This window comes from Emiliania huxleyi (genome assembly GCF_000372725.1).
Source record: "Emiliania huxleyi CCMP1516 unplaced genomic scaffold EMIHUscaffold_40, whole genome shotgun sequence".
Taxonomy (NCBI): domain Eukaryota; phylum Haptophyta; order Isochrysidales; family Noelaerhabdaceae; genus Emiliania; species Emiliania huxleyi.
The window spans coordinates 418350-431691 of NW_005198965.1; the positions used below are offsets into that span (position 1 = coordinate 418350).

Genomic DNA, 13342 nt, shown 5'->3' on the forward strand with positions numbered 1-13342 from the left:
TTTTGCTTGCAAAAACGCAAAATTTTCTTCGCGGGGCTCCGCCCCGCACCCCGCCGGGGCTCCGCCCCGGACCCTAGCTGACCGAGGGGGCGGGACCGAGGGGGGGGTAAGCTACCCGGAGGGGGGGTCAGCTGCCGCTGGCTCGGGAACGCTGAGCGACAGGGGGGTGTAGGTACCCCCCCCCACCTCCACCTGGTCAGACCGTCGACCTAGAGGGGGGTCCCCAGGTGCGTGGGGGGGGGTGCTTGAAGATGACGCGCATATCACCGAAGCGGCTGCTCGAGTTGGTGAGGGTCTTGATTTCCGCGAAGGGTCGAGCCGCCAGCCACTACTACGTTTGGTGCCGATGGCCCGCCACGCCCGCAACTGCGCCCTCGCGGCCCTCCTCGCATCCTTCGCGGGCGCCACCAGCTTCGCTTCGCGCCGCCAACTGCTTTTCCGGGCCGCTGCCGGCTCCGCCCTCGCCAGCGCTCCCGCCGCGTCGCTCGCTGCTGAGAGCTGGCAGCAGCGCGCCGGCCTGGCGCCGCCCGACCGCGAGCCGCTGCAGGCCAAATGGCTCGAGCGCGTGCGCATCCTGCTCCAGGACGAGGCGGACGCCGTCCAGTACGGCGGCAAGGAGGGGCTCGCGCCGGGCGGGCCTCCCGCCGCCGTGCCGGCGCTGCTGCTAATCCCGGTCGTGCGGATGCAGAAGACGCTGCGGTCGCTCGAGCCGGCGCTGAGCACGCCGTCCGAGTGGCCGCGAATCCTCGGCGTCGTGACTGACGAGCCGTTCGAGACGGTTGCGCTCAAGCGGGCCTTCAACGCGTACAGCGACAACATCTACTACGCTTCGGGCAGCCCAGAGGCGAACGCGTACCTGCTCGGCGGCTCGACGCCGTCGTCCAAGCAGACGACGCAGTACCTGCTGCGCAACGAGGTGCTCGCGCAGCTCGCCGAGCTGCGAGACGAGCTCAAGTACCAGCAGGGGCTGCCCCGCGAACGGCAAGAGGCAGAGGTGGCGGCCGAGGCGCTGCAAAAGTGCCTGAAGGCGTTTGACGAGTATATACGCCTCGCACCGACCGAGGAGCGCAGCCTCGCCCTCGATGCGGTGTACGGCGATGGCACGGCCAAGGCCATGCTAGCGGGGACGAAGGAGTGACCCTTTGAGCCGTGTTGTCTGTTGCGTGTGGGCCGGACACTGAGCGTATTGAGGTCCAAAATTCATCAGGTCCCCGCCCGTGCGATCTTTGTGCAGGGTTTAGCGTGCTCGACGCGTGGCACACGAGTCACACGCATCACGCTGGCACCTGGCACGGCGGATTTGTCTTTTGTCATTTGTGTTTTGACGCACGTATGTGCCGGCCGTGGGCGTGCGCGTGGCCCAAATAAATAAATAAATAAAACGGACACCTCTACTAGGAGATGGGTAAAAAGGAACAGGTCCCCGCCCTGCGGTCTTTGTGCAGGCCCACGGCCGGCCCCCGTGCGTCACGCGCGGCACATACGAGATACGTGAGCTCGCACAGGTCATTATGTGGCCCCCGTGCGTCAAAACACAAATGCCGTATGCACACCCGAGTGCCGAGCTCATGTCAGTGAGACTATGCCGCTCCCAACCTGCCCGTCCTCCGCTCCAGCTCCGCGTCCCACGCCTCCCTCGATGGGTCGTGGGCCTCCGACTGCTCGAGCACGTCCTTCGCCGTCGTGTAGACCACATCGCCCCGTGCCGCCTCGTGCTCTCGCCCGCGCGCCCGCAGCCGCCTCGCCGCGCGCATCCCGCGCGCGATCCGCTCGCCGTGCGGCGGCACGAACGGCAGTGGCGCCTCCGCGGCGAGGACTTGCTCTGCCAGCCTCCTCCTCCGCCGGTTGCGGCCGCGCGCCGCCCAATTATCGCGGAAGAGGCGGACGCGCCGCGCCGCCGGCAGCAGCAGCCACGCCAGCCCGTTGGCGAGGATGCCACCGTACACGAAGTTGACCACAGTCAGCGCCGCAGCGCCGCCCGCACCGCGCCGCAAGTACAGCTGCAGCGGGCCGAGGAGGCCGCCGAGGACGACGGCCGCGCACAAGTTTGCGCAGGCGACGGCGTACACCTTGCGCTGCAGCGCGGCCGAGGCGCCGGTGGCGAAGGGTCGCACCCCCTCCTCCCAGTAGTCGGAGCGGTCGGCGCTCGGTCCGGAGAGGCGGCGTAGCACCGAGCCGGCCCCGCGCACGACCGGCGCGGTCGTTGGGTAGAGGCCGTAGCTGGCGTCCCTGCCGGCGGTGGCGAGCAGGTCCGGGAAGCAGTAGACGACCTGCGAGGGCTCCGAGAGGGATGAGGGCTCGAGGCTCGAGGCAAGGGAGCCTCCTCCGGTCCGGGGAAGGCGCAGACCTCGCCCTCGTCCGTGGCGACGGGCCGGCCGTCGAAGCGGAGCAGGATCGGGAGGAGCGACGGCTCGACCTCCGTCAGCCATGAAGAGGCGGACTCTGCTCCCCATGAGGAGCCGCCCGAGCGGCTTCCGCGCACGGAAGCCCGCGGGGGGTCGAGCAGAAAGGGCCGCAGCTGCGCGGCGCACACCGCGCCTCGGCTGGCGCGGATGCAGCGCGCGACGGCGGCGAGCTGAGCCTCGCGCCGCTGCGCCGCCACGCGCGCCCGGCCGTCGCCAAACATAAAGGCGAAGCACGCCAGCGCGAGGCTCTGCTCGAGCTGCCGCGCCTCTCCGTCCGAGGCAGCTTCTGCGCCCTCTCCGCCAGCCCTTGCGCCCTCTCTGCCCGCGTCGAAAGGGCCTCCGCCTGTAAGCCGCTGCTCTCCGACGACGGCGTGACGAAGCGCACGAAACTCGTGCCTCAGGCTCACGCGCTGCGCGTGAACACTGCCGCGTGCGAGGAGCGGGCGCAGCGCACAGACAGACGCGAGCAGCATCAGCCCGATGCATGCCTTCCCCGCCGTCTCTGCTCGAGCGAGCGGCTGCTGGCTCTCGCGTCGTCGAGCGCGCCGCAGGACGTCGCGCGGAAACGCGTAGACGAGGTGGCCCTTCTGGGACACCTCCATGCTTCCAAGCTCTGCCGACAGAAGAGCGAGCTGCGAGCGTGCACTCACGATGCTGCCACCACTCTCGACCGCAACATCGGAGGCGGTGACACGGAGAAGGCGATCCGGAGTCGCTGTGCCGCAGCGCGAGACGAGCGCCGCGGTGGCGGACAAGCCAGCGTCGGCGAGCGCTCGTGCGTGGGCATGCGTCGAGAGTAGAACGCTGATCATCTGCCTTTCGCGACCGCTCCAGCGATCGCGGGTCTTCACACACGCGGAGGATGTGCTGGTTATGCGTAGTGTAGTTGACGACCGATGCTTCTTCTCCTCGATCCACCGCCGCACGGCACCTTCAGCAGCTGCTTCTTCCCACGGGTCGTGCCAGATCTCATCTTCCGTCAGCGCGCGCATTGTGCCGCCCGCTGCAAGCCACCCGCATGCGTCCGGTGTGAGTGAGTCTCGCAGACTCGCATGCCGAGTGTCCTGAGCAGTGCAGGTCTCTCCTCCTCCGGGCCGTCAGCGTCGCGGCCATTCCCGGTCCCGCGGCCGGCACTGAGGGCCGATTGCGGCCGGATGGTAGTTACGAGAACGGAGTGCTGATGAGTTGTGAGAGCTGCGTTGGTTCTGCGCGAGGGCACTCTGGGACGCAAGCACGACCTCGTGACGGCTCCTGCAATTTCCTCAACCCAGCCCCAGATTTACCTTTTTTTCATCGCCCTCCTCTTCGCACGGGGTAGAAAATACTTACAACACGCCCAACCTAGCGTATTTGGGTTCTTGCCACCAAGGCAAGCGCGTCTGTTGCAGCTTGCCCAGCTTCCCAGAGAAGATAAAATCCGAAAACGCTCGCCTCAGCCAAGCCGCTCAGTGAGCGCCGCGTCCGGGTGCACAATGCCCAGCCGATCCGAGTTCGCGCTCGTCGCCGTCTCCGTGTACGCGCTCGCCCTCACCTTGCGGCACGCGCAGCTGTCCGGTCCACTCAACTCTCTTTGCACACGCGACTTCGTCGAGCCCGCTGCCAGCGGCACTTGCCTGTGCGGAGAGAAAGAGTTCTGCTTGTGCACGCCAAGCCTCGCAGCGGACGTGATCATTGAGCTCGAGGACAGCGTCGGCACCGTGCGCCACGTTGTCTTCATTGAACGCAAGGACGGTCGCGGCTTGGCGATGGTCGGAGGCTTCGTGAAGGTCGGTGAGAGCGCAGAGGCTGCAGCGGCGCGCGAGGCGGCCGAGGAGACCGGCCTCGAGGTGACGCAGCTGCAGCAGTGGTGTATGTTTAGCGAACCACGGCGAGATCCGCGCCGGCACACTGCTGCGCTGGTTTTCGTGGGCAGGGCGCGGGGCACACCACGCAGCGGCGACGACGCGAAGGGCATCCGTGTGGTCTCGATCAGCGATCTGCAGCGAGCGCCGCCGAAATTCGCCTTCGACCACGGCCAGATCGTCGCAGCCTTCGTCGCGCGCCACCACCCGCTCGAAGCGCACGCGGGCTGGCGGCGGCGGAATCATCGCTCGAGCGGCGGCTCCGCTGCCGACGCGGCTTACGATGGGTCGTGTAGAGTCTAGAGATCAAATGCAATGCTAACTATCCCTGCGTGATTTCTCGACACAATCACGTCTCTCCTCTGCCACTGAACTCGAGGTGGCAAGAAGGCCCTCTGAGGGGCGTGTCTTGCACACGTGTCAATATCTCTCTCTCGCGTTATCTCTGTCTGTATATGAGGCCTTGCGTCTCATCCTATCCGGCCGCGCGCCGTGCGCACCAAAGATGGTGCTTCGGCCCTCACGGCTTCGGCCTCTGCTCACCCCGGCGGCCACGTCATTTGCCGCCCCCCAAGGATGTGGACGTGCAAATGGTACACAGACTGCGCGCCGTGCTTTCCGTTGTTGATTACCAGTCGGTAGCCGTCGTCATCCAATCCGAGACCCTTCGCAACCTTGGCGGCGGTCGCCATCAGGTGCCCAATCAGCGGCTCGTCGTCCTCGCACACGTCCTGCGGCGGGCAGAAAGTTTCGGCTCGGCGTTACGAGCGGCGCCTCTACTTCCACCACCATCACAGCCACCGTCGCCCAACACTCACGAGGCGCCGTGAGGTGCTCCGCAGCCGTGCGCCTGGATCATCGCGATCGGCTTCTTGGGGATGACCAACACGTGCACCGGCGCCTGCGGCGCCACGTCGTGGAACGCCAGCACCTGAAGGCGGTCAGGAGCAGCTCAACCGCCGCCAAACCACCACTGCGGACGGGTCACAAACGACGGCGCTCGGCCCACCGTGTCGTCCTCGTACGCAATCTTGGCCGGGATCTCCTTCCGGATGATCTGCGGCGGCGGGAGTCAGGAGTCAGCGCAAGCGCCACCGCGATGAGCAGTCGCGTGCAAATATCGCACCTTTCCAAAGATGGTGTCGCCACCGGGCGCTGCGGTCTGAGCCTTTGCGACCTCACTCATGCTGCTGCACTGCGATCGGGACGCTGCTATAGCTGGTACCGCGACCAGCGGGTAGGCGCGGAAGCGCAAGCTTGCGAGTGCGGTGTGTGCAGCCAGCGCGATCATGCACTACCAGTGAAAAAAGAAAAAAGAGCAAAGCGAGCCGCCGCGCGTAGGGCCCTTAGGGCCCTAGAGAACACAACCCCCTGTCCCTTTTCTTCCAGTAAGCATGAAGTACGTACGTACTAAAACGGAAAGCGAAGTCTGTGACACGCTGGCACGCAAATGCGATATGGACACGGCCGATGCGGCAGAGGGGCGGGCAGGGCAGCTGGAGGAGATGTTGGCCAGCAATGCATTGGCGATGGAGACAGCCGAAGCGGCAGAGGGGCGTGCAGGCCAGCTGGACGAGATGTTGGAGAAGGTCGGCGAGCCGTTCAGCCCTGGTACGGCCAATGAGAGCCAGGTGGGAGGCATCACGCGTGCTCTCCCGCGCGACAGCGTCTACGGCAATGCGATACTCCTTTGGCTCAACGCGCTTCCAGAGACGCGCGCCACCGACTTCTTCCTACACGGCAACGGCGCATTGCCACTGCTCCTCTCCTACCTCATCCAGACAACGCTCGCTGCCTACCTGATGCAGTCGGTCGTCGAGGCGGAGGCGCTGGACGCGAGCTGTAGCAGCGGGAGCCCGCTCCTCCGCGCCGTCGCGACGTGTACCTTTGCGTTGCTAGGGCTGCGCGACCTGGTCGAGTCGTACGAGATACACCTGTGGCTGGGCGAGTTTCGCACTGTCCCGGCCATGGAACTGCTGCGCTTTCAAAGGTGCTCAAATGGCGTCAGAGGCGTACACGTACACACTCACCTCCGTGCAGTCGGCTTGGCGCAAACTGTGGGTAGGTACCTTGACCGGCATCCACGCGCGCTTGCGCAGTACGGCTCAGGAGCCGCGGTCACGCGGCCTGTCAGCGGCATTACGGCAAGGGAGCGCGCCGCCTTTTACGTGTGCATCATCGGCGGCAAGGTTGCTGTCGCGCTCCTCGTCCTGCTCTCCGGCAGTGGGCGCCGGCTCTTCGAACCGGGGGGGCGAGCTCGGCGCACCCTCACGGATGACACCCCGCCGCAGGCTCGTGCTGCGCTCTCCGTCCAACCACGACCTCATCCTCAACGCAGTGGCCGCTGGATTTGTGATGGAGCAGGACGAGCTCGTCTTCGCACTCTGTGTGAGCCACACCGCGCAAGCGTACGGCTCCAACTGCCCACTGATCGGGCTGCACGCTGCACGCGTCGCGCGTTATAGCGCTTTGAGGCTCAAGCTCTTTGACCGATGGGCGTGGGTGAGCGTCGCCCTGCTCTCGGCCGTCGTGGGCATCACGACTGGGCTGTGGTGTGGGACTGGATAAAAATACTCGTTTGGAGTGTGATGCTGGCGTTGTAATCCGCGGGGCGCTCAGACGCGAGACACAGGGCGTTCCCCACGCCCACCCCCCGCGCTCTCTCTCCCGCTCTCGCGTCTCGGCCTCTCCGTCCTCGCGCGCGGGGCCTCAAACCCTCGATCGCCCGCCTCTCCGTCCTGCGGGCCGCTGCGCCTGCGCGAGCGCTGTCAGCCTGTCAGCGGTCGCTGCGTGCGCCTCCGTGCGGCCTCGTGCTCGAGATGCACGATGTGTATTGCCACACCGACACCCACACCCGTCCCCCGATATAAACCCATATACGCAACGGCTATTTATATATATATACGAGTGGGCTCGGGCGGGGATTTTAGCCAATGTGCGAGGTCCGAGGAGCTGAGATGTTGTGCATATAGTCTTAGCGCGACTCTCTGTCTACTCTCTGAATCTCCTCTCTGAGTCTGACCGTGACGACACTCGATTGTGGGACCTGTCCGATCAACCCGCAGCCCTAGAGAGGCCGTTCGCGCCTCTTGGCTCCCGAGCCGGCCGCCTTGCCCTCTTTGCGCACGCCTTTGCGCTTGACGGCAGAGACGAGCGCTGCGAGAGTCCCGTCGCCCCCGCCGCCCCCGCCGCCCGGCGGCTGACGGCGGGGCGCAACCGCCGCCGCCTCGCGCCCCTCGGTGTGCCTGCGCGAGATCTCGGAGAGGAGCGCCTCCGAGGCGTGCGTGCGCACGAAGCGCGGGTCGTTCGGGTCGACGGCGTAGTCCGCCGACGAGAAGAGCCGGCTGAAGCGCGCGTCGTCCATGTCGAGCTTGAAGCCGTCGTCCGATGGACCCGCGCCGCCTCCCGCCTTCGCCCTCCGGCCCTTGGCGCCCTTCTTCTGCTTGAGCTCGAGCCGCCGCACGTCGTACCCCTTGCGTGCGCCGCCGCCCCCGCCGCCCTCCTCGTCGCCGCCGTCCATCATCAAGAGCTCTAGCTCGGCGTTCGCCTTGCCGCCCCCCTCGGAGCGCCCTCCCGCGCCCTCCTCCTCAGCGGCCGCGCCTCGCTTCTTCTTGCCCCGCCGCCGCTCCTTGCGCTCCCCGCTCGATGCCGAGGATGCATTCGCCGGCCGCTTCTTCGACGCGCGTGGCGGCGGCGCCTCAGCCTCGCCGACGTCGTCATCGCTGAAGGCGGCGTCTCCGCCTCCTCCGCCGCCGCCAGCCTCGTCGTCGCTAAAGGCGCTCTCGAAGAACGCGTCCCCCTCCACAGCGCCGCTGGCGCCACCGCCGCCGCCCTCTTCGTCGCCCTCCTCGTCGCTCTCCTCGCCGCTGCCCTCCGCGCCGCTCTCGTCGGCCGCCGCCGCAGCGGCCTCCTTGCGCGCCCGCCGCTTCTCGCGCATCTTGCGCTGCTGCGCCTGCCACACCGTCTCCTCGGCCGCCTCGCCGTCGCCGCCGCGCCCGCCGCGCTTGCCCTGCTTGCCGCCCGGCGCGGTGAAAGTCGCCTCCATCCCCATGTCGGCGTCTTCGACGTCGGCGGCTCCACCCGTTCGGAGCAGCTCGCCGAGCCGCTTCGCCGAGCCGCGCTTCGGCGGCGGCGCGGCGCCTTCGAACTCGAAGTCCGCCTCGCCGTCCGAGTCGGAGGAGGAGGCGAGGAAGGCGGCGTAGTCCTGGGGAGGCGGTGGGCGGTGAGTGAGTCACACCGTCGGCAGGCGAGGGAACAGCGTAGTCCAGCCTTGCCCATCGCATCTCGGAGAATCTCGTGAATCTAAGTGAATCTCGAAGAGTCTCGGCGGATCTCGGCGAATCTCGCGCCTGCTCGCGCAGCTCGCCCTTGGTGAAGTCTCGCTTCATCACCTGGGTCCGCTCCGACTCATCCGCGTCCCAAGACAGCTGCACCTGCGGGGCGCACCAGGGACAGGTCAGGGACAGGTCATGAGCAGGCAGACCATGTGCACGCCATGGAGTGGACTCGTCACTCGTCATGGACAGGTCATGGACAGGTCATGGATGGACAGGTCATGGACAGGTCATGGACAGGTCATGGACAGGTCACGGACAGGTCACGGACAGGTCATGGACAGGTCATGGATGGACAGGTCATGTCACGGACTCGTGTGCGACAGCCGCACCTTCGACTGCTGCAGCGCGGAGCTCGAGAAAGACGGCGCGCTGTACCGGGGCGGCAGCGTGGTCGCGGCGTCGCGCGGCGTGCGCTCGAAGCTCATCTCGTCGGGGATGAAGCGCAGGTCGAGCGACATCGCCTACCCGCTCACGCACCGCTCGTGAACTCGTCGGCCGATGGCGCGCGCGGCTCGAGGCTCGCTGCAGCAAAGCTTCGCCGAGTACTCGAACTCGGCGCCGTCGCACTCGGCGTAGAGGTGCTCCGCCGTGGCCACGCTGTCGCAGACTACCACGCCGTAGTAGTAGCGGAAGCGAGACAGCTCGTACCGCCGCAGCTTCTCGTTGTCCGCCTCGGCGCCGTCCGCCTCTTCGCCCTCCTCGCCCCCGCCGGCCTGCTGCTGCTGCTGCCAGACGCCTGCCGGGCCACTCACATCCTCGCGAGCCTACAGACGTGCCGCGAAGGTGTCAGGAACGGGCCTCTTGGCGTGAACGGTGGGGCGCGTGGCCGGTCAGGCAGTGTCTTCGGAAGAGTCTCGCGCCTGCTGCTCCGCCCCAAAGTCAGAGAGGTAGACCGAGACAGAGCGGATGGCGCCGCCCGCGGGCTCGAACGACTTGAGGACGGCGAGCAGGTCGACCGCGCGCACCTGGTCCCAGTTGAGGTTGCACACCGCCAGCCGTCGTGTCCCCTCCGACACGCGCGGCACCGCCTCCGCCTGATCGAGGTACTCCACCAGCGCCGCCTGCTCCTCTTCGCCGCCCGCCTCCTCGTCCGAGGTCGCCTCCTCGGTCATGTCAGACAGGTTGCCATCCTCCTCGCCCTCCTCGCCGGAGGTCGCCGCCGCCGCCGCCGCCGCCGCCGCCGCCTCCGCGGCAGCAGCAGCAGCCGCCTTGCCAGCCTTCTTCTTACTCGCCTTTGCTGCAGGCCGCCGCGCCTCCGCCGAGACCTGGCCGACGTCAGCCGAGCCTGCGGCTGGATCCTCTTCGTCCAGCTCGTAAAGCCGGTCGAGGCCACCCGCCTGCGCCTTCTTTGCGCCGCGCCCGTACTTGTCTGCTCCGCCGACGGCAAAGCGCTCGTCGGTGAACATCGTGGCAAAGCGCCTGTCGACCTTGACCTTGCGCTCGCGCTTTGGCGCGCGCTTGAAGCGCGGGTCACTGTGCAACCGCGCGAAGCGAGGGTCCGTGGACGCCATGGGTCAGTGAGTGCACCGCGAGTGTGCGTTCAGGCGGCCCTCGTGGCCCGGCGGCGGGGAGTGGGTTTCTTTTAGCAAGCCGAAGTGCCAACTCGAACGAGGAGTTAAAATCGCTCCAAGGCAGTCTTTCCTTCTTTCTTTACAACCACACACTCTCTCTACGACTACACGAAGGTCTCACACTGGCACACCAAAATCACGGTCACCGCAAGAACACCAAACACAAACTATCCCCACCCGCATGGAAACGGCTAGCTCCGCTCGTAACCTCGTAAGCTCTGTGCGAAGGCCGAAGCCGGCGTTTCGTTCATCCCTTACCGCTAGCCCATGCCCGTGAGCACTCGCGCGTGTGCTAGGCGGCGTCAATGCACAGCCCCAGTGGCGGGGGTGGCGCATGGCCATGACGCGGCAGAGGAGTGGTGGCATAATGAGTCGCCTGCTGGGGGCTCAGGCCCCGCGCGCAGCCTCGGAAGGCCGCGCATTAGCTGGAGGCGCCCTCCTCGAGATAGTCGGAGCTGCTGTCGTTGCCAGACTCCTCCGCGACAAAGTTCTCGTGGAGCTTGACGCCGAGCAGAGAGCTCTCGAGCAGGCAGGTGACGTTGCTTTGCCGGTAGACGAGGGTCGGCTCGACGCCGCCCACCCTCGCTGCGATGCGCGCGTCCAGGTTGATCATGGCGCTTCCCTCCCCGACCGGCGGCGGGCTGATCTGCTTGAGGAGCTTGAGGAGGTCCGCGACGTTTGCCGCGTGCAGGAGCACCGGGTACTGACGGGCGGTGACGAAAGTGGCGCTCGGCGGTAGCACGATGGCCTCGTGCTCGTTCAGCTCCGGCAGCGACACCGTGCCCACATGCACGTCGTTGTACAAGATGCGCGCAGCCAGGCCGTGCACGTACAGCTCGGCGTCGAGCGGGTTACGGAGCGCGATGTGCATGTACTGCTCCAGGGAGCCTCCGTTGAAGGGGTTGAGCAGGGTGACGGTGGCGACCGGGATGTTGAGATCGATGTAGACCTTTTGGATGATGTCGTGGTCGCCCGGCCCCATGCCCGGCAGCCCGACGCGCAGCGCGAGGCCCGTAGCCGCGGCTTCGTAGAAGGGGTGCGATGGCACGGCGGCGACGCGCGCGATGAGCGGCGTATCCCGCGAAGTGAGGAAGTGGTTGAAGACGTCAGCCGTCGAGACGAGGTCGTGCTCGCGGGGCGGGACCGCGAGCTTCCCCTTGACGCGGAACCAATCATTGTCGGGGCTGCGCGCGAGCCAAAAGTCGGTCTCGGTCTGCACCTGAGGGGAGGGCGGGGGGCGAGGGCGAGGGGTCCGAGGGAGAAGAGCCTCAGTGCAATGAGCGGGAGGGTCCCCGGCGCGCGCCTCGGCAAACTTGACGCCCAGCGAGTGCTCGGGCGTTGGTCTCGCGTCGGTGTCGTGGGTCGCGAGCCTCTGGAGGCATTCTTTCGCGGCGCTCTTGCCCTCCCTCGGACCCTTGAATTCCTTGCGGGCGCAGCCACTTTTGTCGGTGTAGACGTCGACCTGCACCGCGCCGAGGTCGCGCATCACAAAGCTGGACGGGTTGTTCACGCGCACGTCGATCGTGATGAGCGCGTCGCCCGCTGGCTCGGTCGAGTTTTGGTCGAGCACAAGCATGTCCCTGAACTCGATGCCAAAGCTGCGCGCGCCGCGGAGGACCACCGACTTCGCGAAGGGGACGTCGGGGATGCGGAGGGTGCCCTTGGTCTTGCACGTCTGCACGTCGGTGCGGCAGATCCCGTGGTCCGCGCCGCGCAGCTCCACGGCGAGGATCGTGTACAGCTCGACGTGCAGCTCGTCCTCCGTCACGACGGCTCGCGCAACCTGCGGAGAGGGCGCGAGGGCGAAGCACTGCGGTCGGGGGTGGGTGGGCCGCCGGGCGTATCGATATCCGCTGCGTGCGCCACCTTGCGGAAGACGGCAAGATCATCCACGACGAGGGTGCCCGCGATCTTGGTCTTGATTTTCCCTCCGCCGCCGAGCGGGCAGGGGAGCGAGTGCAGGGTGCCAAAGCGCTCGCCGCCAAAGGCGAGGTTGAACTCGGCTGAGCCCAGCGTCGCCTGGAGCCAATCGGCCGGCCGTGTGGTGAGGGGATGCGAGAGAGGCCCAGCGGCACCCTCTGGCAGGCTTGGGCGCGGCGCCTGCGCGCCGAAGAACAGCAGGTCCATGTGCACATCCATCAGCAGATCAAACGCGACGAGGTTGACCTTGGGGTCCGGCCACTTTTTCGTGTCGCGGAGGGTGATCTGGTCCACCTTGAGGTCGAACAGTGCGATGATGCCCATCACGAACGGCTTCCCGATATGCAGCTTGACGTCACTCCCCACCGAAGCGCCGTATCCGACGGCTGCAACAGCGGCACCGGCCGCCAGCGCCAGCAGCGGCACCACACGCAGCCAGCGGCGTCGGGCACCGTCCGGTTTGGCGGCGGCGCCGGCGGCGCACACGCCCAATGGCGGCGGGAGCGCCCCCCCTTCCTTGATTCCCAATACGCGCGTGTCCATTGGCGCGCCGGTCCCCTGCTCGCGACTGTAGCAAAAAGGGGTGGTTACAAAGGGATGATTCCGAGTTGGGGCGCCTTATTTGGCAAGTTTGTGCGGAAGCCCCCAAGGAGGGATCCCGCTTCGCGTTCATCTTTTTTCCTTTTTCGCATCGAGAGGGCGGGCGCTCCGAGAACCGCAACCACCCGCGCGCGGGGAGGGAGCGCACGCGGGCAGGGCGGCACACGGGCAGGGCGGCAGCGGCGTTGCTCAGCGCGCGGTTCCGGGAAGGGAGGAGGCGTTCCGGCTCGGGGAGCACCGCGCGCGCGGTGGCGCACGCGTGGGGGTGCACCACACGGCCCGAGGGTGGGGCAGCAATACGCTGCGTCTGGGACGCGGCGCGGAAGCGGGCGCGCGCGCTGCCCCGGAGCGGCGCGCGCGCCCCTTCCTGCGCGCGCGCGTGGGCAGGCGCTCCGAGCACCGCGAGCGAGCCCCATCTCGGCGTGTGCGGCCCCACCCCCCTTTGTTTGCGGCGCGCCGCGTGCACACTCAGGGGCGCTGGCGGGCGGCGCGAGGGGAGGCACCTTCTCCACTTGACAAAAGAAAACTCGGCGAGCTCCCGCCATAAAGGTAAGGACTGTGGAGAAGTAGGTTCGCTCATAATGTCCAGCCACGCAGACAACAGTGGCTCGGGTGGCAACGGGACGAGCATGTTCTTCAACCACCTCTCGTCTCACAACGACCCGCAG

At 67.1% G+C, this 13342-nt stretch overlaps 6 protein-coding genes across 6 annotated transcripts; 2 read left to right on the top strand and 4 right to left on the bottom strand.

Annotated features, from left to right (window-relative positions):
- The first annotated feature begins 677 nt into the window (after nt 1–677).
- EMIHUDRAFT_436303 (hypothetical protein) lies at nt 678–1217 on the top strand. The gene has a single exon (XM_005770185.1). The coding sequence runs from the start codon at nt 683–685 to the stop codon at nt 1136–1138; it is 456 nt and encodes a 151-aa protein (XP_005770242.1). The 5' UTR covers nt 678–682; the 3' UTR covers nt 1139–1217.
- Nucleotides 1218–1580: 363 nt separating this feature from the next.
- EMIHUDRAFT_451326 (hypothetical protein) lies at nt 1581–3397 on the bottom strand (the record flags this gene model as incomplete). Its single annotated transcript, XM_005770186.1, has 3 exons — nt 1581–2270; nt 2348–3221; nt 3300–3397. The coding sequence occupies 3 exons, from the start codon at nt 3395–3397 to the stop codon at nt 1581–1583; spliced, it is 1662 nt and encodes a 553-aa protein (XP_005770243.1).
- A 654-nt stretch (nt 3398–4051) lies between these two features.
- Nucleotides 4052–4453, top strand: EMIHUDRAFT_58718 (hypothetical protein; the record flags this gene model as incomplete). The annotated part of the gene is made up of 1 exon (XM_005770187.1): nt 4052–4453. A coding segment is annotated over one exon (402 nt), but the record flags the coding sequence as incomplete, so codon positions are not given.
- A 78-nt stretch (nt 4454–4531) lies between these two features.
- On the bottom strand, nt 4532–5519 carry EMIHUDRAFT_436305 (hypothetical protein). Its single transcript, XM_005770188.1, has 5 exons — nt 5373–5519; nt 5256–5303; nt 5097–5177; nt 4690–4977; nt 4532–4667 (listed from the first exon to the last, which is right to left on the bottom strand). The coding sequence occupies exons 1-4, from the start codon at nt 5430–5432 to the stop codon at nt 4786–4788; spliced, it is 381 nt and encodes a 126-aa protein (XP_005770245.1). The 5' UTR covers nt 5433–5519; the 3' UTR covers nt 4532–4667; nt 4690–4785.
- Nucleotides 5520–7313: 1794 nt separating this feature from the next.
- EMIHUDRAFT_209800 (hypothetical protein) lies at nt 7314–9008 on the bottom strand (the record flags this gene model as incomplete). Its single annotated transcript, XM_005770189.1, has 5 exons — nt 7314–7382; nt 7539–7694; nt 8313–8450; nt 8638–8679; nt 8913–9008. The coding sequence occupies 5 exons, from the start codon at nt 9006–9008 to the stop codon at nt 7314–7316; spliced, it is 501 nt and encodes a 166-aa protein (XP_005770246.1).
- Nucleotides 9009–9044: 36 nt separating this feature from the next.
- Nucleotides 9045–10094, bottom strand: EMIHUDRAFT_209801 (hypothetical protein; the record flags this gene model as incomplete). Its single annotated transcript, XM_005770190.1, has 3 exons — nt 9045–9347; nt 9477–9716; nt 9849–10094. 3 exons carry the CDS (start codon nt 10092–10094, stop codon nt 9045–9047), a joined length of 789 nt encoding a protein of 262 aa, XP_005770247.1.
- Between the last annotated feature and the right edge of the window lie 3248 nt (nt 10095–13342).

Bases quoted from the DNA above. Each gene is read 5' to 3' on its own strand.
- EMIHUDRAFT_436303 (XM_005770185.1), top strand. From the start codon at position 683: ATGCAGAAGACGCTGCGGTCGCTCGAGCCGGCGCTGAGCACGCCGTCC.
- EMIHUDRAFT_436305 (XM_005770188.1), bottom strand. From the start codon at position 5,432: ATGAGTGAGGTCGCAAAGGCTCAGACCGCAGCGCCCGGTGGCGACACC. The intron at 5,304-5,372 runs GTGCGATATTTG...CCGCCGCCGCAG, and splicing joins GCGACACCATCTTTGGAAAG to ATCATCCGGAAGGAGATCCC. The intron at 5,178-5,255 runs GTGGGCCGAGCG...GACCGCCTTCAG, and splicing joins TTGCGTACGAGGACGACACG to GTGCTGGCGTTCCACGACGT.